Genomic DNA, 25,205 nt, shown 5'->3' with positions numbered 1-25,205 from the left:
CCTCTAACCCTGGGGTAATGACCTGTCTAACCCTGGGGTAATGACCTGTCTGACCCCGGGGTAATGACCTGTCTGACCCCGGGGTAATGACCTGTCTGACCCCGGGGTAATGACCTGTCTAACCCCGGGGTAATGACCTGTCTAACCCCGGGGTAATGACCTGTCTAACCCCGGGGTAATGACCTGTCTAACCCCGGGGTAATGACCTGTCTAACCCCGGGGTAATGACCTGTCTAACCTCTAACCCTGGGGTAATGACCTGTCTAACCCTGGGGTAATGACCTGTCTGACCCCGGGGTAATGACCTGTCTGACCCCGGGGTAATGACCTGTCTGACCCCGGGGTAATGACCTGTCTAACCCCGGGGTAATGACCTGTCTAACCCCGGGGTGAGGACCTGTCTAACCCCGGGGTGATGACCTGTCTAACCCCGGGGTGATGACCTGTCTAACCCCGGGGTGATGACCTGTCTAACCCCGGGGTGATGACCTGTCTCACCCCGGGGTAATGACCTGTCTCACCCCGGGGTAATGACCTGTCTCACCCCGGGGTGAGGACCTGTCTAACCCCGGGGTGAGGACCTGTCTCACCCCGGGGTAATGACCTGTCTCACCCCGGGGTGAGGACCTGTCTAACCCCGGGGTGAGGACCTGTCTAATAGTTTGTAGGCCAAACTGTTCGCACGCCTCAGACGATTTTGTGAGAAGACAGATTCTTTTGGGGGGCGGATGTCTCCTGGTCTGATAAAACACCTCTCTAGTTCTTTCACCTCAGATGGGATGTCTCCTGGTCTGACAAACACCTCTCTAGTTCTGTCACCTTTCACCTCAGATGGGATGTCTCCTGGTCTGATAAAACACCTCTCTAGTTCTGTCACCTTTCACCTCAGATGGGATGTCTCCTGGTCTGACAAACACCTCTCTAGTTCTGTCACCTTTCACCTCAGATGGGATGTCTCCTGGTCTGATAAAACACCTCTCTAGTTCTGTCACCTTTCACCTCAGATGGGATGTCTCCTGGTCTGACAAACACCTCTCTAACTCGGTCACCTTTCACCTCAGATGGGATGTCTCCTGGTCTGACAAACACCTCTCTAACTCGGTCACCTTTCACCTCAGATGGGATGTCTCCTGGTCTGACAAACACCTCTCTAACTCGGTCACCTTTCACCTCAGATGGGATGTCTCCTGGTCTGACAAACACCTCTCTAACTCGGTCACCTTTCACCTCAGATGGGATGTCTCCTGGTCTGACAAACACCTCTCTAACTTGGTCACCTTTCACCTCAGATGGGATGTCTCCTGGTCTGACAAACACCTCTCTAGTTCTGTCACCTTTCACCTCAGATGGGATGTCTCCTGGTCTGACAAACACCTCTCTAGCTCGGTCACCTTTCACTTCAAATGTGAAAGTGCGACATCTGCGGATGCGGTGGACTGAGACCACCACACCTGGATACACACCTGAACAAACACTCACGGTGCATGGTTTCTATAGTGATGGGTGTATGTCTGTCTGTCTCCAGTCCAGAGCTGCTGAGCAGGTCTCAGAGTCGAGTCCTGGAGAAGCTGGAGGTGATTCCTCAACACACAGGTCCAGTTACTGCTGGGGGGTATGACGTCATCCGACGATACCTGACCAAGGTGAATAACACACATTTTACACACCGTACTGTAGGTCAACGGGGTAGCAGACTGATATGGTCAACAGCTGTCAAGGGTAGCAGACTGATATGGTCAACAGCTGTCAAGGGTAGCAGACTGATGGGGTCAACAGCTGTCAAGGGTAGCAGACTGATGGGGTCAACAGCTGTCAAGGGTAGCAGACTGATGGGGTCAACAACTGTCAAGGGTAGCAGACTGATGGGGTCAACAACTGTCAAGGGTAGCAGACTGATGGGGTCAACAACTGTCAAGGGTAGCAGACTGATATGGTCAACAAGGGTAGCAGACGGATAGGGTCAACAACTGTCAAGAGTAGCAGACTGATATGGTCAACAGCTGTCAAGGGTAGCAGACTGATGGGGTCAACAGCTGTCAAGGGTAGCAGACTGATGGGGTCAACAGCTGTCAAGGGTAGCAGACTGATATGGTCAACAAGGGTAGCAGACTGATATGGTCAACACTGTCAAGGGTAGCAACTGAGTCAGACTGATGGGGTCAACTGATAGGGTCAACAACTGTAAAGGGTAGCAGACTATGGTCAACAAGGGTAGCAGACTGATATGGTCAACAGCTGTCAAGGGTAGCAGACTGATAGGGTCAACAACTGTCAAGGGTAGCAGACTGATAGGGTCAACAGCTGTCAAGGGTAGCAGACTGATAAGGTCAACAACTGTCAATGGTAGCAGACTGATAGAGCCAACAGCTGTCAAGGGTAGCAGACTGATAGGGTCAACAGCTGTCAATGGTAGCAGACTGATAAGGTCAACAACTGTCAATTGTAGCAGACTGATAGGGTCAACAGCTGTCAAGGGTAGCAGACTGATATGGTCAACAGCTGTCAAGGGTAGCAGACTGATAGGGTCAACAACTGTCAAGGGTAGCAGACTGATAGGGTCAACAGCTGTCAAGGGTAGCAGACTGATAAGGTCAACAACTGTCAATGGTAGCAGACTGATAGAGCCAACAGCTGTCAAGGGTAGCAGACTGATAGGGTCAACATCTGTCAATGGTAGCAGACTGATAAGGTCAACAACTGTCAATTGTAGCAGACTGATAGGGTCAACAGCTGTCAAGGGTAGCAGACTGATATGGTCAACAGCTGTCAAGGGTAGCAGACTGATAAGGTCAACAACTGTCAAGGGTAGCAGACTGATATGGTCAACAAGGGTAGCAGACTGATAAGGTCAACAGCTGTCAAGGGTAGCAGACTGATAGGGTCAACAGCTGTCAAGGGTAGCAGACTGATAGGGTCAACAGCTGTCAAGGGTAGCAGACTGATAGGGTCAACAGCTGTCAAGGGTAGCAGACTGATAAGGTCAACAACTGTCAATGGTAGCAGACTGATAGGGTCAACAGCTGTCAAGGGTAGCAGACTGATAGGGTCAACAGCTGTCAAGGGTAGCAGACTGATATGGTCAACAGCTGTCAAGGGTAGCAGACTGATAAGGTCAACAACTGTCAATGGTAGCAGACTGATAGGGTCAACAGCTGTCAAGGGTAGCAGACTGATTTGGTCAACAACTGTCAAGGGTAGCAGACTGATAGGGTCAACAGCTTTGTCAAGAGTAGCAGACTGATAAGGTCAACAATGGTAGCAGACTGATATGGTCAACAGCTGTCAAGGGTAGCAGACTGATAGGGTCAACAGCTGTCAAGGGTAGCAGACTGATAGCAGACTGATATTCCCAGGATACCTAGTTGTGTTCCTACATGATACGCTAACAGATTGGGGCTGTTGCTGCGTAAGACTCTGTTCTTGCTAGATGATTTGTCTGTAGATGATTCTTCTTCATCCCCTCATTGCACCTCTCTTCTCCATCATCATCATCCTCCTCCCCTCGCCCTCCCCTGTCCTTCTCCAGGCCTGCGAAACCCCCCTCCACCCTTTGGGGGGGTTACTGGAGACCCTAGTGACTGTGTACAGGATTACCTATATAGGGGTAGGATCTAACAGAAGGTTGCTACAACAGGCTGTGGAAGAGATCAGGTCCTACCTCAGACGGATCTTCCAGCTGGTCAGGTACAGTACACTAGATGTAGAGAGCAGGTCCTACCTCAGACCACTGTCTAAACTACAGGTACAGTACACTAGATGTAGAGATACTACAGGTACAGGACACTAGATGTAGAGATACTACAGGTACAGGACACTAGATGTAGAGATACTACAGGTACAGGACACAGAGTACAGGTACAGGACACTAGATGTAGAGATACTACAGGTACAGGTACAGACACTAGATGTAGAGATACTACAGGAGAGACAGGTACAGGACACTAGATGTAGAGATACTACAGGTACAGACACTAGATGTAGAGATACAGAGATACTACAGGTACAGGACACTAGATGTAGAGATACTACAGGTACAGGACACTAGATGTAGAGATACTACACAGGTACAGGACACTAGATGTAGAGATACTACAGGTACAGGGACACTAGATGTAGAGATACTACAGGTACAGGACACAGAGACACTAGATGTAGAGATAGATGTAGAGAGGTACAGGTACAGGACACTAGATGTAGAGATACTACAGGTACAGGACACTAGATGTAGAGATACTACAGGTACAGTACACTAGATGTAGAGATACTACAGGTACAGTACACTAGATGTAGAGATACTACAGGTACAGGACACTAGATGTAGAGATACTACAGGTACAGGTACAGGACACTAGATGTAGAGATACTACAGGTACAGGACACTAGATGTAGAGATACTACAGGTACAGGACACTAGATGTAGAGATACTACAGGTACAGGACACTAGATGTAGAGATACTACAGGTACAGGACACTAGATGTAGAGATACAGGTACAGGTAGATGTAGAGATACTACAGGTACAGGACACTAGATGTAGAGATACTACAGGTACAGGACACTAGATGTAGAGATACTACAGGTACAGGACACTAGATGTAGAGATACTACAGGTACAGGACACTAGATGTAGAGATACTACAGGTACAGGACACATGTAGAGATACTACAGGATGTAGATGTAGAGATACTACAGGTACAGGACACTAGATGTAGAGATACTACAGGTACAGGACACTAGATGTAGAGATACTACAGGTACAGGACACTAGACAGGACACTACAGGATGTAGAGATACTACAGGTACAGGACACTAGATGTAGAGATACTACAGGTACAGGACACTAGATGTAGAGATACTACAGGTACAGGACACTAGATGTAGAGATACTACAGGTACAGGACACTAGATGTAGAGATACTACAGGTACAGGTACAGGACACTAGATGTAGAGATACTACAGGTACAGGACACTAGATGTAGAGATACTACAGGTACAGGACACTAGATGTAGAGATACAGGTACACTAGATGTAGAGATACAGGTACAGGACACTAGATGTAGAGATACTACAGGTACAGGACACTAGATGTAGAGATACTACAGGTACAGGACACTAGATGTAGAGGTACAGGACACTAGATGTAGAGATACTACAGGTACAGGGACACTAGATGTAGAGATACTACAGGTACAGGACACTAGATGTAGAGATACTACAGGTACAGGTACAGGACACTAGATAGAGATAGAGGATACACTAGATGTAGTACAGGTACAGGACACTAGATGTAGAGATACTACAGGTACAGGACACTAGATGTAGAGATACTACAGGTACAGGTACACTAGATGTAGAGATACTACAGGTACAGTACACTAGATGTAGAGATACTACAGGTACAGGTACAGTACACTAGATGTAGAGATACTACAGGTACAGGTACAGTACACTAGATGTAGAGATACTACAGGTACAGTACACTAGATGTAGAGATACTACAGGTACAGGTACAGTACACTAGATGTAGAGATACTACAGGTACAGGACACTAGATGTAGAGATACTACAGGTACAGGACACTAGATGTAGAGATATACTACAGGTACAGGACACTAGATGTAGAGATACTACAGGTACAGGACACTAGATGTAGAGATACTACAGGTACAGGACACTAGATGTAGAGATACTACAGGTACAGGACACTAGATGTAGAGATACTACAGGTACAGGACACTAGATGTAGAGATACTACAGGTACAGGACACTAGATGTAGAGATACTACAGGTACAGGACACTAGATGTAGAGATACTACAGGTACAGGACACTAGATGTAGAGATACTACAGGTACAGGACACTAGATGTAGAGATACTACAGGTACAGGACACTAGATGTAGAGATACTACAGGGACACAGGTACAGGACACTAGATGTAGAGATACTACAGGTACAGGACACTAGATGTAGAGATACTACAGGTACAGGTACAGGACACAGTACACTAGATGTAGAGATACTACAGGTACAGGACACTAGATGTAGAGATACTACAGGTACAGGACACTAGATGTAGAGATACAGGACACAGGTACAGGACACTAGATGTAGAGATACTACAGGTACAGGACACTAGATGTAGAGATACTACAGGACACTAGATGTAGAGATACTACAGGAGGACTAGATGTAGAGATACTACAGGTACAGGACACTAGATGTAGAGATACTACAGGTACAGGACACTAGATGTAGAGATACTACAGGTACAGGACACTAGATGTAGAGATACTACAGGTACAGTACAGGACACTAGATGTAGAGATATACAGGTACAGGACACAGGTACAGGACACTAGATGTAGAGATACTACAGGTACAGGACACTACAGATGTAGAGATACTACAGGTACAGGACACTAGATGTAGAGATACTACAGGTACAGGACACTAGATGTAGAGATACTACAGGTACAGGACACTAGATGTAGAGATACTACAGGTACAGGACACTAGAGATGTAGAGAGATACTACAGGTACAGGACACTAGATGTAGAGATACTACAGGTACAGGACACTAGATGTAGAGATACAGGACACTACAGGTACAGGTACAGGACACTAGATGTAGAGATACTACAGGTACAGGACACTAGATGTAGAGATACTACAGGTACAGGACACATGTAGAGATACACTAGATGTAGAGATACTACATACAGACACTAGATGTAGAGATACTACAGGTACAGGACACTAGATGCAGAGAGATACTAGATGTAGATACAGGTACAGTAGAGACACTACAGGTACAGGACACTAGATGTAGAGATACTACAGGTACAGGTACACTAGATGTAGAGATACTACAGGTACAGTACACTAGATGTAGAGATACTACAGGTACAGTACACTAGATGTAGAGATACTACAGGTACAGGTACAGTACACTAGATGTAGAGATACTACAGGTACAGGACACTAGATGTAGAGATACTACAGGTACAGGACACTAGATGTAGAGATACTACAGGTACAGGACACAGAGATACTACAGGTACAGGACACTAGATGTAGAGATACTACAGGTACAGGACACTAGATGTAGAGATACTACAGTACACTAGATGTAGAGATACTACAGGTACAGGACACTAGATGTAGAGATACTACAGGTACAGTACACTAGATGTAGAGATACTACAGGTACAGGACACTAGATGTAGAGATACTACAGGTACAGGTACAGGACACTAGATGTAGAGATACTACAGGTACAGGACACTAGATGTAGAGATACTACAGGTACAGGTACACTAGATGTAGAGATACTACAGGTACAGACACTAGACAGAGATACTACAGGTACAGGACACTAGATGTAGAGATACTACAGGTACAGGACACTAGATGTAGAGATACTACAGGTACAGGACACTAGATGTAGAGATACTACAGGTACAGGACACTAGATGTAGAGATACTACAGGTACAGGTACAGGACACTAGATGTAGAGATACTACAGGGACACTAGATGTAGAGATACTACAGGTACAGGACACTAGATGTAGAGATACTACAGGTACAGGACACTAGATGCAGAGATACACAGGTAGATAGATAGAGATACTACAGGTACAGTACACTAGATGTAGAGATACTACAGGTACAGTACACTAGATGTAGAGATACTACAGGTACAGGACACTAGATGTAGAGATACTACAGGTACAGGACACAGATGCAGACACTAGATGTAGAGATAGAGATACAGGTACAGGACACTAGATGTAGAGATACTACAGGTACAGGACACAGGTACAGGACACTAGATGTAGAGATACTACAGGTACAGGACACTAGATGTAGAGATATACTACAGGTACAGGACACTAGATGTAGAGATACTACAGGTACAGGACACTAGATGTAGAGATACTACAGGGTACAGGACACTAGATGTAGAGATACTACAGGTACAGGACACTAGATGTAGAGATACTACAGGTACAGGACACTAGATGTAGAGATACAGGTACAGGACACTAGATGTAGAGGTACAGGACACTAGATGTAGAGATACTACAGGTACAGGACACTAGATGTAGAGATACTACAGGTACAGGACACTAGATGTAGAGATACTACAGGTACAGGACACTAGATGTAGAGATACTACAGGTACAGGACACTAGATGTAGAGATAAAGGGACACTAGACAGGATACAGGTACAGGACACTAGATGTAGAGATACTACAGGTACAGGTACAGGACACTAGATGTAGAGATACTACAGGTACAGTACACTAGATGTAGAGATACTACAGGTACAGGACACTAGATGTAGAGATACTACAGGTACAGGACACTAGATGTAGAGATACTACAGGTACAGGACACTAGATGTAGAGATACTACAGGTACAGGACACAGAGATACTACAGGTACAGGACACTAGATGTAGAGATACTACAGGTACAGGACACTAGATGTAGAGATACTACAGGTACAGTACACTAGACAGAGATACTACAGGTACAGGACACTAGATGTAGAGATACTACAGGTACAGGTACAGGACACTAGATGTAGAGATACTACAGGTACAGGACACTAGATGTAGAGATACTACAGGTACAGGACACTAGATGTAGAGATACTACAGGTACAGGACACTAGATGTAGAGATACTACAGGTACAGGACACTAGATGTAGAGATACTACAGGTACAGGACACTAGATGTAGAGATACTACAGGTGTAGAGATACTACAGGTACAGGACACTAGATGTAGAGATACTACAGGTACAGGACACTAGATGTAGAGATACTACAGGTACAGGACACTAGATGTAGAGATACTACAGGTACAGGACACTAGATGTAGAGATACAGGACACAGGTACAGGTACAGTACACTAGATGTAGAGATACTACAGGTACAGTACACTAGATGTAGAGATACTACAGGTACAGGACACTAGATGTAGAGATACTACAGGTACAGGACACTAGATGTAGAGATACTACAGGTACAGGACACTAGATGTAGAGATACTACAGGTACAGGACACTAGATGTAGAGATACTACAGGTACAGGTACAGGACACTAGATGTAGAGATACTACAGGTACAGGACACTAGATGTAGAGATACTACAGGTACAGGACACTAGATGTAGAGATACTACAGGTACAGGTACAGGACACTAGATGTAGAGATACTACAGGTACAGGACACTAGATGTAGAGATACTACAGGTACAGTACACTAGATGTAGAGATACTACAGGTACAGGACACTAGATGTAGAGATACTACAGGTACAGGTACACTAGATGTAGAGATACTACAGGTACAGGACACTAGATGTAGAGATACTACAGGTACAGGTACACTAGATGTAGAGATACTACAGGTACAGGACACTAGATGTAGAGATACTACAGGTACAGGACACTAGATGTAGAGATACTACAGGTACAGGACACTAGAGGTACAGGTACAGGACACTAGATGTAGAGATACTACAGGTACAGGACACTAGATGTAGAGATACTACAGGTACAGGTACAGGACACTAGATGTAGAGATACTACAGGTACAGGACACTAGATGTAGAGATACTACAGGTACAGGACACTAGATGTAGAGATACTACAGGTACAGTACACAGGTACAGGACACTAGATGTAGAGATACTACAGGTACAGGACACTAGATGTAGAGATACTACAGGTACAGGACACTAGATGTAGAGATACTACAGGTACAGGACACTAGATGTAGAGATACTACAGGTACAGGTACAGGACACTAGATGTAGAGATACTACAGGTACAGGTACAGGACACTAGATGTAGAGATACTACAGGTACAGGACACTAGATGTAGAGATACTACAGGTACAGGACACTAGATGTAGAGATACTACAGGTACAGGACACTAGATGTAGAGATACTACAGGTACAGGTACAGTACACTAGATGTAGAGATACTACAGGTACAGGACACTAGATGTAGAGATACTACAGGTACAGGACACAGGATACTACAGGTACAGGACACTAGATGTAGAGATACTACAGGTACAGGACACTAGATGTAGAGATACTACAGGTACAGGACACTAGATGTAGAGATACTACAGTACACAGGTACAGGACACACTACAGGTACAGGACAGATGTAGAGATACTACAGGTACAGTACACTAGATGTAGAGATACTACAGGTACAGTACACTAGATGTAGAGATACTACAGGTACAGGACACAGATGTAGAGATACTACAGGTACAGGACACTAGATGTAGAGATACTACAGGTACAGGACACAGGTACAGGTACAGGACACTAGATGTAGAGATACTACAGGTACAGGACACTAGATGTAGAGATACTACAGGTACAGGACACTAGATGTAGAGATACTACAGGTACAGACACTAGATACAGGACACTAGATGTAGAGATACTACAGGTACAGGACACTAGATGTAGAGATACTACAGGTACAGGACACTAGATGTAGAGATACTACAGGTACAGGACACTAGATGTAGAGATACTACAGGTACAGGACACTAGATGTAGAGATACTACAGGTACAGGACACTAGATGTAGAGATACTACAGGTACAGGACACTAGATGTAGAGATACTACAGGTACAGGACACTAGATGTAGAGTACAGTACAGGACACTAGATGTAGAGATACTACAGGTACAGGTACTAGGACACTAGATGTAGAGATACTACAGGTACAGGACACTAGATGTAGAGATACTACAGGTACAGGACACTAGATGTAGAGATACTACAGGTACAGGGACACAGATGACACTAGAGAGAGATACTACAGGTACAGGACACTAGATGTAGAGATACTACAGGTACAGGACACTAGATGTAGAGATACTACAGGTACAGGACACTAGAGAGATACTACAGGTACAGGACACTAGATGTAGAGATACTACAGGTACAGGACACTAGATGCAGAGATACTACAGGTACAGGACACTAGATGTAGAGATACTACAGGTACAGGACACTAGATGTAGAGATACTACAGATGTACAGGACACTAGATGTAGAGATACTACAGGTACAGGACACTAGATGTAGAGATACTACAGGTACAGGACACTAGATGTAGAGATACTACAGGTACAGGACACTAGATGTAGAGATACTACAGGTACAGGACACTAGATGTAGAGATACTACAGGTACAGGACACTAGATGTAGAGATACTACAGGTACAGGACACTAGATGTAGAGATACTACAGGTACAGGACACTAGATGTAGAGATACTACAGGTACAGGACACTAGATGTAGAGATACTACAGGTACAGGACACTAGATGTAGAGATACAGGTACAGGTACAGGACACTAGATGTAGAGATACTACAGGTACAGGACACTAGATGTAGAGATACAGGTACAGGTACAGGACACAGAGATACTACAGGTACAGGACACTAGATGTAGAGATAGTACAGGTACACTAGATGTAGAGATGTAGAGACACTAGATGTAGAGATACTACAGGTACAGGTACACAGAGACACTAGATGTAGAGATACAGGTACAGGTACAGGACACTAGATGTAGAGATACTACAGGTACAGGACACTAGATGTAGAGATACTACAGGTACAGGACACAGACACTACAGATGGACACTAGAGATACTACAGGTACAGGACACTAGACAGAGATACTACAGGTACAGGACACTAGATGTAGAGATACTACAGGTACAGGACACTAGATGTAGAGATACTACAGGTACAGGACACTAGATGTAGAGATACTACAGGTACAGGACACTAGATGTAGAGATACTACAGGTACAGGTACAGGACACTAGATGTAGAGATACAGGTACAGGTACAGTACACTAGATGTAGAGATACTACAGGTACAGTACACTAGATGTAGAGATACTACAGGTACAGGACACTAGATGTAGAGATACTACAGGTACAGGACACTAGATGTAGAGATACTACAGGTACAGGACACTAGATGTAGAGATACTACAGGTACAGGACACAGAGTACAGGTACAGGACACTAGATGTAGAGATACTACAGGTACAGGACACTAGATGTAGAGATACTACAGGTACAGGACACTAGATGTAGAGAGATACTAGACAGGTACAGGACACTAGATGTAGAGATACTACAGGTACAGGACACTAGATGTAGAGATACTACAGGTACAGGACACTAGATGTAGAGATACTACAGGTACATGTAGAGATACTACAGGACACTAGATGTAGAGATACTACAGGTAGACAGAGATACACTAGATGTAGAGATACAGGTACACTAGATGTAGAGTACAGGTACAGGACACTAGATGTAGAGATACTACAGGTACAGGACACTAGATGTAGAGATACTACAGGTACAGGACACTAGATGTAGAGATACTACAGGTACAGGACACTAGATGTAGAGATACTACAGGTACAGGACACTAGATGTAGAGATACTACAGGTACAGGACACTAGATGTAGAGATACTACAGGTACAGGATACACTAGATGTAGAGATACTACAGGTACAGGTACAGGACACTAGATGTAGAGATACTACAGGTACAGGTACAGGACACTAGATGTAGAGATACTACAGGTACAGGTACAGTACACTAGATGTAGAGATACTACAGGTACAGGACACTAGATGTAGAGATACTACAGGTACAGGACACTAGATGTAGACACTAGATGTAGAGATACTACAGGTACAGGTACAGGACACTAGATGTAGAGATACTACAGGTACAGGACACTAGATGTAGAGATACTACAGGTACAGGACACTAGATGTAGAGATACTACAGGTACAGGACACTAGATGTAGAGATACTACAGGTACAGGACACTAGATGTAGAGATACTACAGGTACAGGACACTAGATGTAGAGATACTACAGGTACAGGACACTAGATGTAGAGATACTACAGGTACAGGACACTAGATGTAGAGATACTACAGGTACAGGACACTAGATGTAGAGATACTACAGGTACAGGACACTAGATGTAGAGATACTACAGGTACAGGACACTAGATGTAGAGATACTACAGGTACAGTAGAGATACTACAGGTACAGGACACTAGATGTAGAGATACTACAGGTACAGGACACTAGATGTAGAGATACTACAGGTACAGGACACTAGATGTAGAGATACTACAGGTACAGGACACTAGATGTAGAGATACTACAGGTACAGGACACTAGAGATACTACAGGTACAGGACACAGGTACAGGACACTAGATGATACAGACACTAGACAGGTACAGGTACAGGACACTAGATGTAGAGATACTACAGGTACAGGACACTAGATGTAGAGATACTACAGGTACAGGACACTAGATGTAGAGATACTACAGGTACAGGACACTAGATGTAGAGATACTACAGGTACAGGACACTAGATGTAGAGATACTACAGGTACAGGACACTAGATGTACAGAGACTGCAGATGTAGAGATACTACAGGTACAGGTACAGGACACTAGATGTAGAGATACTACAGGTACAGGACACTAGATGTAGAGATACTACAGGTACAGGACACTAGATGTAGAGATACTACAGGTACAGGACACTAGATGTAGAGATACTACAGGTACAGGACACTAGATGTAGAGATACTACAGGTACAGGACACTAGATGTAGAGATACTACAGGTACAGGACACTAGATGTAGAGATACTACAGGTACAGGACACTAGATGTAGAGATACTACAGGTACAGGACACTAGATGTAGAGATACTACAGGTACAGACACTAGATGTAGAGATACAGGTACACTAGATGTAGAGATACTACAGGTACAGGACACTAGATGTAGAGATACTACAGGTACAGGACACTAGATGTAGAGATATACAGGTACAGGACACTAGATGTAGAGTACAGGTACAGGACACTAGATGTAGAGATACTACAGGTACACAGGATACTACAGGTACAGGTACAGGACACTAGATGTAGAGATACTACAGGTACAGGACACTAGATGTAGAGATACTACAGGTACAGTACACTAGATGTAGAGATACTACAGGTACAGGACACTAGATGTAGAGATACTACAGGTACAGGACACTAGATGTAGAGATACTACAGGTACAGGACACTAGATGTAGAGATACTACAGGTACAGGACACTAGATGTAGAGATACTACAGGTACAGGACACTAGATGTAGAGATACTACAGGTACAGGACACTAGATGTAGAGATACTACAGGTACAGGACACTAGATGTAGAGATACTACAGGTACAGGACACTAGATGTAGAGATACTACAGGTACAGTAGATGTAGAGATACTACAGGTACAGGACACTAGATGTAGAGATACTACAGGTACAGGACACTAGATGTAGAGATACTACAGGTACAGGACACTAGATGTAGAGATACAGGACACTAGATGTAGAGATACTACAGGTACAGGACACTAGACAGAGATACTACAGGTACAGGACACTAGATGTAGAGATACTACAGGTACAGGACACTAGATGTAGAGATACTACAGGTACAGGACACTAGATGACACTAGAGAGATACTACAGGTACAGATGTAGATACTACAGGTAGATGTAGAGATACTACAGGTACAGGACACTAGATGTAGAGATACACTAGACATGATAGAGATACTACAGGTACAGGACACTAGATGTAGAGATACTACAGGTACAGGACACTAGATGTAGAGATACTACAGGTACAGGACACTAGATGTAGAGATACTACAGGGTACAGGACACTAGATGTAGAGATACTACAGGTACAGGACACTAGATGTAGAGATACTACAGGTACAGGTACAGGACACTAGATGTAGAGATACTACAGGTACAGGACACTAGATGTAGAGATACTACAGGTACAGGACACTAGATGTAGAGATACTACAGGTACAGGTACAGACACTAGATGTAGAGATACTACAGGTACAGGACACTAGATGTAGAGATACTACAGGTACAGGACACTAGATGTAGAGATACTACAGGTACAGGACACTAGATGTAGAGATACTACAGGTACAGGACACTAGATGTAGAGATACTACAGGTACAGGGACACTAGATGTAGAGATACTACAGGTACAGGACACTAGATGTAGAGATACTACAGGTACAGGACACTAGATGTAGAGATACTACAGGTACAGGACACTAGATGTAGAGATACTACAGGTACAGGACACTAGATGTAGAGATACTACAGGTACAGTACACTAGATGTAGAGATACTACAGGTACAGGACACTAGATGTAGAGATACTACAGGTACAGGACACTAGATGTAGAGATACTACAGGTACAGGACACTAGATGTAGAGATACTACAGGTACAGGACACTAGATGTAGAGATACTACAGGTACAGGACACTAGATGTAGAGATACTACAGGTACAGGACACTAGATGTAGAGATACTACAGGTACAGGACACTAGATGTAGAGATACTACAGGTACAGGACACAGGTACAGGACACTAGATGTAGAGATACAGGACACTAGATGAGATACTACAGGTACAGGACACTAGATGTAGAGATACTACAGGTACAGTACACTAGATGTAGAGATACTACAGGTACAGGACACTAGATGTAGAGATACTACAGGTACAGGACACTAGATGTAGAGATACTACAGGTACAGGACACTAGATGTAGAGATACTACAGGTACAGGACACTAGATGTAGAGATACTACTACAGTACAGGACACTAGAGGACACTAGATGTAGAGATACTAGATGTAGAGATACTACAGGTACAGGACACTAGATGTAGAGATACTACAGGTACAGGACACTAGATGTAGAGATACTACAGGTACAGGACACTAGATGTAGAGATACTACAGGTACAGGACACTAGATGTAGAGATACTACAGGTACAGGACACTAGATGTAGAGATACTACAGGTACAGGACACTAGATGTAGAGATACTACAGGTACAGGACACTAGATGTAGAGATACTACAGGTACAGGACACTAGATGTAGAGATACTACAGGTACAGGACACTAGATGTAGAGATACTACAGGTACAGGACACTAGATGTAGAGATACTACAGGTACAGGACACTAGATGTAGAGATACTACAGGTACAGGACACTAGATGTAGAGATACTACAGGTACAGGACACTAGATGTAGAGATACTACAGGTACAGGACACTAGATGTAGAGATACTACAGGTACAGGACAGAGATACTACAGGTACAGGACACTAGATGTAGAGATACTACAGGTACAGGACACTAGATGTAGAGATACTACAGGACACTAGATGTAGAGATACTACAGGTACAGGACACTAGATGTAGAGATACTACAGGTACAGGACACTAGATGTAGAGATACTACAGGTACAGGACACTAGATGTAGAGATACTACAGGTACAGGACACACTAGATGTAGAGATACTACAGGTACAGGACACTAGATGTAGAGATACTACAGGTACAGGACACTAGATGTAGAGATACTACAGGTACAGGACACTAGATGTAGAGATACTACAGGTACAGGACACTAGATGTAGAGATACAACAGGTACAGGACACTAGATGTAGAGATACTACAGGTACAGGACACTAGATGTAGAGATACTACAGGTACAGGACACTAGATGTAGAGATACTACAGGTACAGGACACTAGATGTAGAGATACTACAGGTACAGGACACTAGATGTAGAGATACTACAGGTACAGGACACTAGATGTAGAGATACTACAGATACTACAGGTACAGGACACTAGATGTAGAGATACTACAGGTACAGGACACTAGATGTAGAGATACTACAGGTACAGGACACTAGATGTAGAGATACTACAGGTACAGGTACAGGACACTAGATGCAGAGATACTACAGGTACAGGTACAGGACACTAGATGTAGAGATACTACAGGTACAGGGCACTAGATGTAGAGATACTACAGGTACAGGACACTAGATGTAGAGATACTACAGGTACAGGACACTAGATGTAGAGATACTACAGGTACAGGACACTAGATGTAGAGATACAGGTACAGGACACTAGATGTAGAGATACTACAGGTACAGGACACTAGATGTAGAGATACTACAGGTACAGGTAGAATACACAGGTACAGACACTAGATGTAGAGATACTACAGGTACAGGACACTAGTGTAGAGATACAGGTACAGGACACAGAGATACTACAGGTACAGGACACTAGATGTAGAGATACTACAGGTACAGGACACTAGATGTAGAGATACTACAGGTACAGGACACTAGATGTAGAGATACTACAGGTACAGGACACTAGATGTAGAGATACTACAGGTACAGGACACTAGATGTAGAGATACTACAGGTACAGGTAGACAGATACACTAGATGATAGAGATACTACAGGTACAGGACACTAGATGTAGAGATACTACAGGTACAGGACACTAGATGTAGAGATACTACAGGTACAGGACACTAGATGTAGAGATACTACAGGTACAGGACACTAGATGTAGAGATACTACAGGTACAGGACACAGATGCAGAGAGATACTACAGGTACAGGACACTAGATGTAGAGATACTACAGGTACAGGACACTAGATGTAGAGATACTACAGGTACAGGTACAGGACACTAGATGTAGAGATACTACAGGTACAGGACACTAGATGTAGAGATACTACAGGTACAGGACACTAGATGTAGAGATACTACAGGTACAGGACACACTAGATGTAGAGATACTACAGGTACAGGACACTAGATGAGATACTACAGGTACAGGACACTAGATGTAGAGAGAGGACACTAGATGTAGAGATACTACAGGTACAGGACACTAGATGTAGAGATACTACAGGTACAGGACACTAGACAGAGATACTACAGGTACAGGACACTAGATGTAGAGATACTACAGGTACAGTACACTAGATGTAGAGATACTACAGGTACAGGACACTAGATGTAGAGATACTACAGGTACAGGACACTAGATGTAGAGATACTACAGGTACAGGACACTAGACAGAGATACTACAGGTACAGGACACTAGATGTAGAGATACTACAGGTACAGGACACTAGATGTAGAGATACTACAGGTACAGGACACTAGATGTAGAGATATACAGGTACAGGTACAGGACACTAGACAGAGATACACAGGTACAGGACACTAGATGTAGAGATACTACAGGTACAGGACACTAGATGTAGAGATACTAAGGGACAGGTACAGGACAATAGGTGTAGAGATACTACAGGTACAGGTACAGGACACTAGATGTAGAGATACTACAGGTACAGGACACTAGATGTAGAGATACTACAGGTACAGGACACTAGATGTAGAGATACTACAGGTACAGGACACTAGATGTAGAGATACTACAGGTACAGGTACAGGACACTAGATGTAGAGATACTACAGGTACAGTACACTAGAGATACAGTACACTAGATGTAGAGATACTACAGGTACAGTACACTAGATGTAGAGATACTACAGGTACAGGACACTAGATGTAGAGATACTACAGGTACAGGACACTAGATGAGAGATACTACAGGTACAGGACACTAGATGTAGAGATACTACAGGTACAGGACACTAGAGAGATACTACAGGTACAGGACACTAGATGTAGAGATACTACAGGTACAGGACACTAGATGTAGAGATACTACAGGTACAGGACACTAGATGTAGAGATACTACAGGTACAGGACACTAGATGTAGAGATACTAGACAGATACTACAGGTACAGGACACTAGATGTAGAGATACTACAGGTACAGGACACTAGATGTAGAGATACTACAGGTACAGGACACTAGATGTAGAGATACTACAGGTACAGGACACTAGATGTAGAGATACTACAGGTACAGGACACTAGATGTAGAGATACTACAGGTACAGGACACTAGATGTAGAGATACTACAGGTACAGGACACTAGATGTAGAGATACTACAGGTACAGGACACTAGATGTAGAGATACTACAGGTACAGGACACTAGATGTAGAGATACTACAGGTACAGGACACTAGATGTAGAGATACTACAGGCAGGACACTACAGGACACTAGATGTAGAGATACTACAGGTACAGGACACTAGATGTAGAGATACTACAGGTACAGGACACTAGATGTAGAGATACTACAGGTACAGGACACAGGATACTACAGGTACAGGACACTAGATGTAGAGATACTACAGGTACAGGACACTAGATGTAGAGATACTACAGGTACAGGACACTAGATGTAGAGATACTACAGGTACAGGACACTAGATGTAGAGATACTACAGGTACAGGACACTAGATGTAGAGATACTACAGGTACAGGTACAGGACACTAGATGTAGAGATACTACAGGTACAGGACACTAGATGTAGAGATACTACAGGTACAGGACACTAGATGTAGAGATACTACAGGTACAGGTACAGGACACTAGATGTAGAGATACTACAGGTACAGGACACTAGATGTAGAGATACTACAGGTACAGGACACTAGATGTAGAGATACTACAGGTACAGGACACTAGATGTAGAGATACTACAGGTACAGGACACAGAGATACTACAGGTACAGGACTAGATGTAGAGATACTACAGGTACAGGACACTAGATGTAGAGATACTACAGGTACAGGACACTAGATGTAGAGATACTACAGGTACAGGACACTAGATGTAGAGATACTACAGGTACAGGACACTAGATGTAGAGATACTACAGGTACAGGACACTAGATGTAGAGATACTACAGGTACAGGACACTAGATGTAGAGATACTACAGGTACAGGACACTAGATGTAGAGATACTACAGGTACAGGACACTAGATGTAGAGAGATACAGGTACAGGACACAGGACAGGACACTAGATGTAGAGATACTACAGGTACAGGACACTAGATGTAGAGATACTACAGGTACAGGACACTAGATGTAGAGATACTACAGGTACAGGTACAGTACACTAGATGTAGAGATACTACAGGTACAGGACACTAGATGTAGAGATACTACAGGTACAGGACACTAGATGTAGAGATACTACAGGTACAGGACACTAGATGTAGAGATACTACAGGTACAGGACACTAGATGTAGAGATACTACAGGTACAGGACACTAGATACTACAGGTACAGGACATAGATGTAGAGATACTACAGGTACAGGACACTAGATGTAGAGATACTACAGGTACAGGACACTAGATGTAGAGATACTACAGGTACAGGTACAGGATACTACACAGGACACTAGATGTAGAGATACTACAGGTACAGGTACAGGACACTAGATGTAGAGATACTACAGGTACAGTACACACTAGATGTAGAGATACTACAGGTACAGGACACTAGATACAGTAGAGATACTACAGGTACAGGACACTAGATGTAGAGATACTACAGGTACAGGACACTAGATGTAGAGATACTACTAGAGGTACAGGTACACACTAGATGTAGAGATACTACAGGTACAGGACACTAGATGTAGAGATACTACAGGTACAGGACACTAGATGTAGAGATACTACAGGTACAGGACACTAGATGTAGAGATACTACAGGTACAGGACACTAGATGTAGAGATACTACAGGTACAGGACACTAGATGTAGAGATACTACAGGTACAGGACACTAGATGTAGAGATACAGGACACAGGTACAGGGACACTAGATAGAGATACTACAGAGTACAGGACACTAGATGTAGAGATACAGGTACAGGACACTAGATGTAGAGATACTACAGGTACAGGACACTAGATGTAGAGATACTACAGGTACAGGACACTAGATGTAGAGATACTACAGGTACAGGACACTAGATGTAGAGATACTACAGGTACAGGACACAGAGATACTACAGGGACACTAGATGTAGAGATACTACAGGTACAGGACACTAGATGTAGAGATACTACAGGTACAGGTACAGGACACTAGATGTAGAGATACTACAGGTACAGGTACAGGACACTAGATGTAGAGATACTACAGGTACAGGACACTAGATGTAGAGATACTACAGGTACAGGACACTAGATGTAGAGATACTACAGGTACAGGACACTAGATGTAGAGATACTACAGGTACAGGACACTAGATAGAGATACTACAGGAGAGAGATACTACAGGTACAGGACACTAGATGTAGAGATACTACAGGTACAGGACACTAGATGTAGAGATACTACAGGTACAGGACACTAGATGTAGAGATACTACAGGTACAGGACACTAGATGTAGAGATACTACAGGTACAGTACACTAGATGTAGAGATACTACAGGTACAGGACACTAGATGTAGAGATACAGGTACAGGTACAGGACACTAGATGTAGAGATACTACAGGTACAGGTACACAGATGTAGAGATACTACAGGTACAGGACACTAGATGTAGAGATACTACAGGTACAGGACACTAGATGTAGAGATACTACAGGTACAGGTACAGGACACTAGATGTAGAGATACTACAGGTACAGTACACTAGATGTAGAGATACTACAGGTACAGGACACTAGATGTAGAGATACTACAGGTACAGGACACTAGATGTAGAGTACAGGACACTAGATGTAGAGATACTACAGGTACAGGACACTAGATAGATAGAGATACTACAGGTACAGGACACTAGATGTAGAGATACTACAGGTACAGGACACTAGATGTAGAGATACAGGACACTAGATGTAGAGATACTACAGGTACAGGACACTAGATGTAGAGATACAGGTACAGGACACTAGACAGGTACAGGACACAGGTACAGACACTAGATGTAGAGATACTACAGGTACAGGACACTAGATGTAGAGATACTACAGGTACAGGACACTAGATGTAGAGATACTACAGGTACAGGACACTAGATGTAGAGATACTACAGGTACAGGACACTAGATGTAGAGATACTACAGGTACAGGACACTAGATGTAGAGATACTACAGGTACAGGACACTAGATGTAGAGATACTACAGGTACAGGACACTAGATGTAGAGATACTACAGGTACAGGACACTAGATGTAGAGATACTACAGGTACAGGACACTAGATGTAGAGATACTACAGGTACAGGACACTAGATGTAGAGATACTACAGGTACAGGACACTAGATGTAGAGATACTACAGGTACAGGACACTAGATGTAGAGATACTACAGGTACAGGACACTAGATGTAGAGATACTACAGGTACAGGACACTAGATGTAGAGATACTACAGGTACAGGACACTAGATGTAGAGATACTACAGGTACAGGACACTAGATGTAGAGATATACTACAGGTACAGGACACTAGATGTAGAGATACTACAGGTACAGGACACTAGATGTAGAGATACTACAGGTACAGGACACTAGATGTAGAGATATACTACATGTAGAGATACTACAGGTACAGGACACTAGAGAGATACAGGACACTAGATGTAGAGATACTACAGGTACAGGACACTAGATGTAGAGATACTACAGGTACAGGACACTAGATGTAGATATACTACAGGTACAGGACACTAGATGTAGAGATACTACAGGTACAGGACACTGTAGATACTACAGGTACAGGATACTACAGAGATACTACAGGTACAGGACACTAGATGTAGAGATACTACAGGTACAGGACACTAGATGTAGAGATACTACAGGTACAGGACACTAGATGTAGAGATACTACAGGTACAGGACACTAGATGTAGAGATACTACAGGTACAGGACACTAGATGTAGAGATACTACAGGTACAGGACACTAGATGTAGAGATACTACAGGTACAGGACACTAGATGTAGAGATACTACAGGTACAGGACACTAGATGTAGAGATACTACAGGTACAGGTACACTAGATGTAGAGATACTACAGGTACAGGTACAGTACACTAGATGTAGAGATACTACAGGTACAGGACACTAGATGTAGAGATACTACAGGTACAGGACACTAGATGTAGAGATACTACAGGTACAGGACACTAGATGTAGAGATACTACAGGTACAGGACACTAGATGTAGAGATACTACAGGTACAGGACACTAGATGTAGAGATACTACAGGTACAGGACACTAGATGTAGAGATACTACAGGTACAGGACACTAGATGTAGAGTACAGGTACAGGACACTAGATGTAGAGATACTACAGGTACAGGACACTAGATGTAGAGATATACAGGTACAGTACAGGTACAGACACTAGATGTAGAGATACTACAGGTACAGGACACTAGATGTAGAGATACTACAGGTACAGGACACTAGATGTAGAGATACTACAGGTACAGTACACTAGATGTAGAGATACTACAGGTACAGGACACTAGATGTAGAGATACTACAGGTACAGGACACTAGATGTAGAGATACTACAGGTACAGGACACTAGATGTAGATACTACAGGTACAGGACACTAGATGTAGAGATACTACAGGTACAGGACTAGATGTAGAGACACTAGATGTAGAGATACTACAGGTACAGGACACTAGATGTAGAGATACTACAGGTACAGGACAGTACACTAGATGTAGAGATACTACAGGACACTAGATGTAGAGATACTACAGGTACAGGACACTAGATGTAGAGATACTACAGGACACAGAGTACAGGTACAGGACACTAGATGTAGAGATACTACAGGTACAGGACACTAGATGTAGAGATACTACAGGTACAGGACACTAGATGTAGAGATACTACAGGTACAGGACACTAGATGTAGAGATACTACAGGTACAGGACACTAGATGTAGAGATACTACAGGTACAGGACACTAGAGGACACTAGATGTAGAGATACTACAGGTACAGGACACTAGATGTAGAGATACTACAGGTACAGGACACTAGATGTAGAGAGGTACAGGACACTAGATGTAGAGATACAGGTACAGGACACTAGATGAGATAGAGATACTACAGGTACAGGACACTAGATGCAGAGATACTACAGGTACAGGACACTAGATGTAGAGATACTACAGGTACAGGACACTAGATGTAGAGATACTACAGGTACAGGACACTAGATGTAGAGATACTACAGGTACAGGACACTAGATGTAGAGATACTACAGGTACAGGACACTAGATGTAGAGATACTACAGGTACAGGACACTAGATGTAGAGATACTACAGGTACAGGACACTAGATGTAGAGATACTACAGGTACAGGACACTAGACAGGTACAGGACACTAGATGTAGAGATACTACAGGTACAGGACACTAGATGTAGAGATACTACAGGTACAGGACACTAGATGTAGAGATACTACAGGTACAGGACACTAGATGTAGAGATACTACAGGTACAGGACACTAGATGTAGAGATACTACAGGTACAGGACACTAGATGTAGAGATACTACAGGTACAGGACACTAGATGTAGAGATACTACAGGTACAGACACTAGATGTAGAGATACTACAGGTACAGGACACTAGATGTAGAGATATACAGGTACAGGACACTAGACAGAGATACTACAGGTACAGGACACTAGATGTAGAGATACTACAGGTACAGGATACTACAGGTACAGGACACTAGATGTAGAGATACTACAGGTACAGGACACTAGATGTAGAGATACTACAGGTACAGGACACTAGACACTAGATGTAGAGATACTACAGGTACAGGACACTAGATGTAGATATACTACAGGTACAGGACACTAGATGTAGAGATACTACAGGTACAGGACACTAGAGATACTACAGGTACAGGACACTAGATGTAGAGATACTACAGGTACAGGACACTAGATGTAGAGATACTACAGGTACAGGACACTAGATGTAGAGATACTACAGGTACAGGTACAGGACACTAGATGTAGAGATACTACAGGTACAGGACACTAGATGTAGAGATACTACAGGTACAGGACACTAGATGTAGAGATACTACAGGTACAGGACACTAGATGTAGAGATACTACAGGTACAGGACACTAGATGTAGAGATATACTACAGGTACAGGACACTAGATGTAGAGATACTACAGGTACAGGACACTAGATG

The 25,205-nt window shown here is 43.4% G+C and overlaps 1 protein-coding gene across 1 annotated transcript in view; it reads left to right on the top strand.

Moving 5' to 3' along the window:
* The window catches only part of als2a (alsin Rho guanine nucleotide exchange factor ALS2 a), a 152,316-nt gene that overhangs the window by 85,288 nt on the left and 41,823 nt on the right, over positions 1-25,205 (top strand). Inside the window, 2 exon segments of the mRNA XM_065019687.1 lie at positions 1,526-1,643; positions 3,527-3,684. Of these exon segments, the coding sequence (XP_064875759.1) occupies positions 1,526-1,643; positions 3,527-3,684 (276 nt within the window).

Source organism: Oncorhynchus nerka, linkage group LG1 (genome assembly GCF_034236695.1).
Source record: "Oncorhynchus nerka isolate Pitt River linkage group LG1, Oner_Uvic_2.0, whole genome shotgun sequence".
In the NCBI taxonomy this organism is placed as follows: Eukaryota; Metazoa; Chordata; class Actinopteri; order Salmoniformes; family Salmonidae; genus Oncorhynchus; species Oncorhynchus nerka.
The sequence above is the reverse complement of the archived record's forward strand: the minus strand, read 5'-3'. Positions and strand labels throughout refer to the sequence as shown.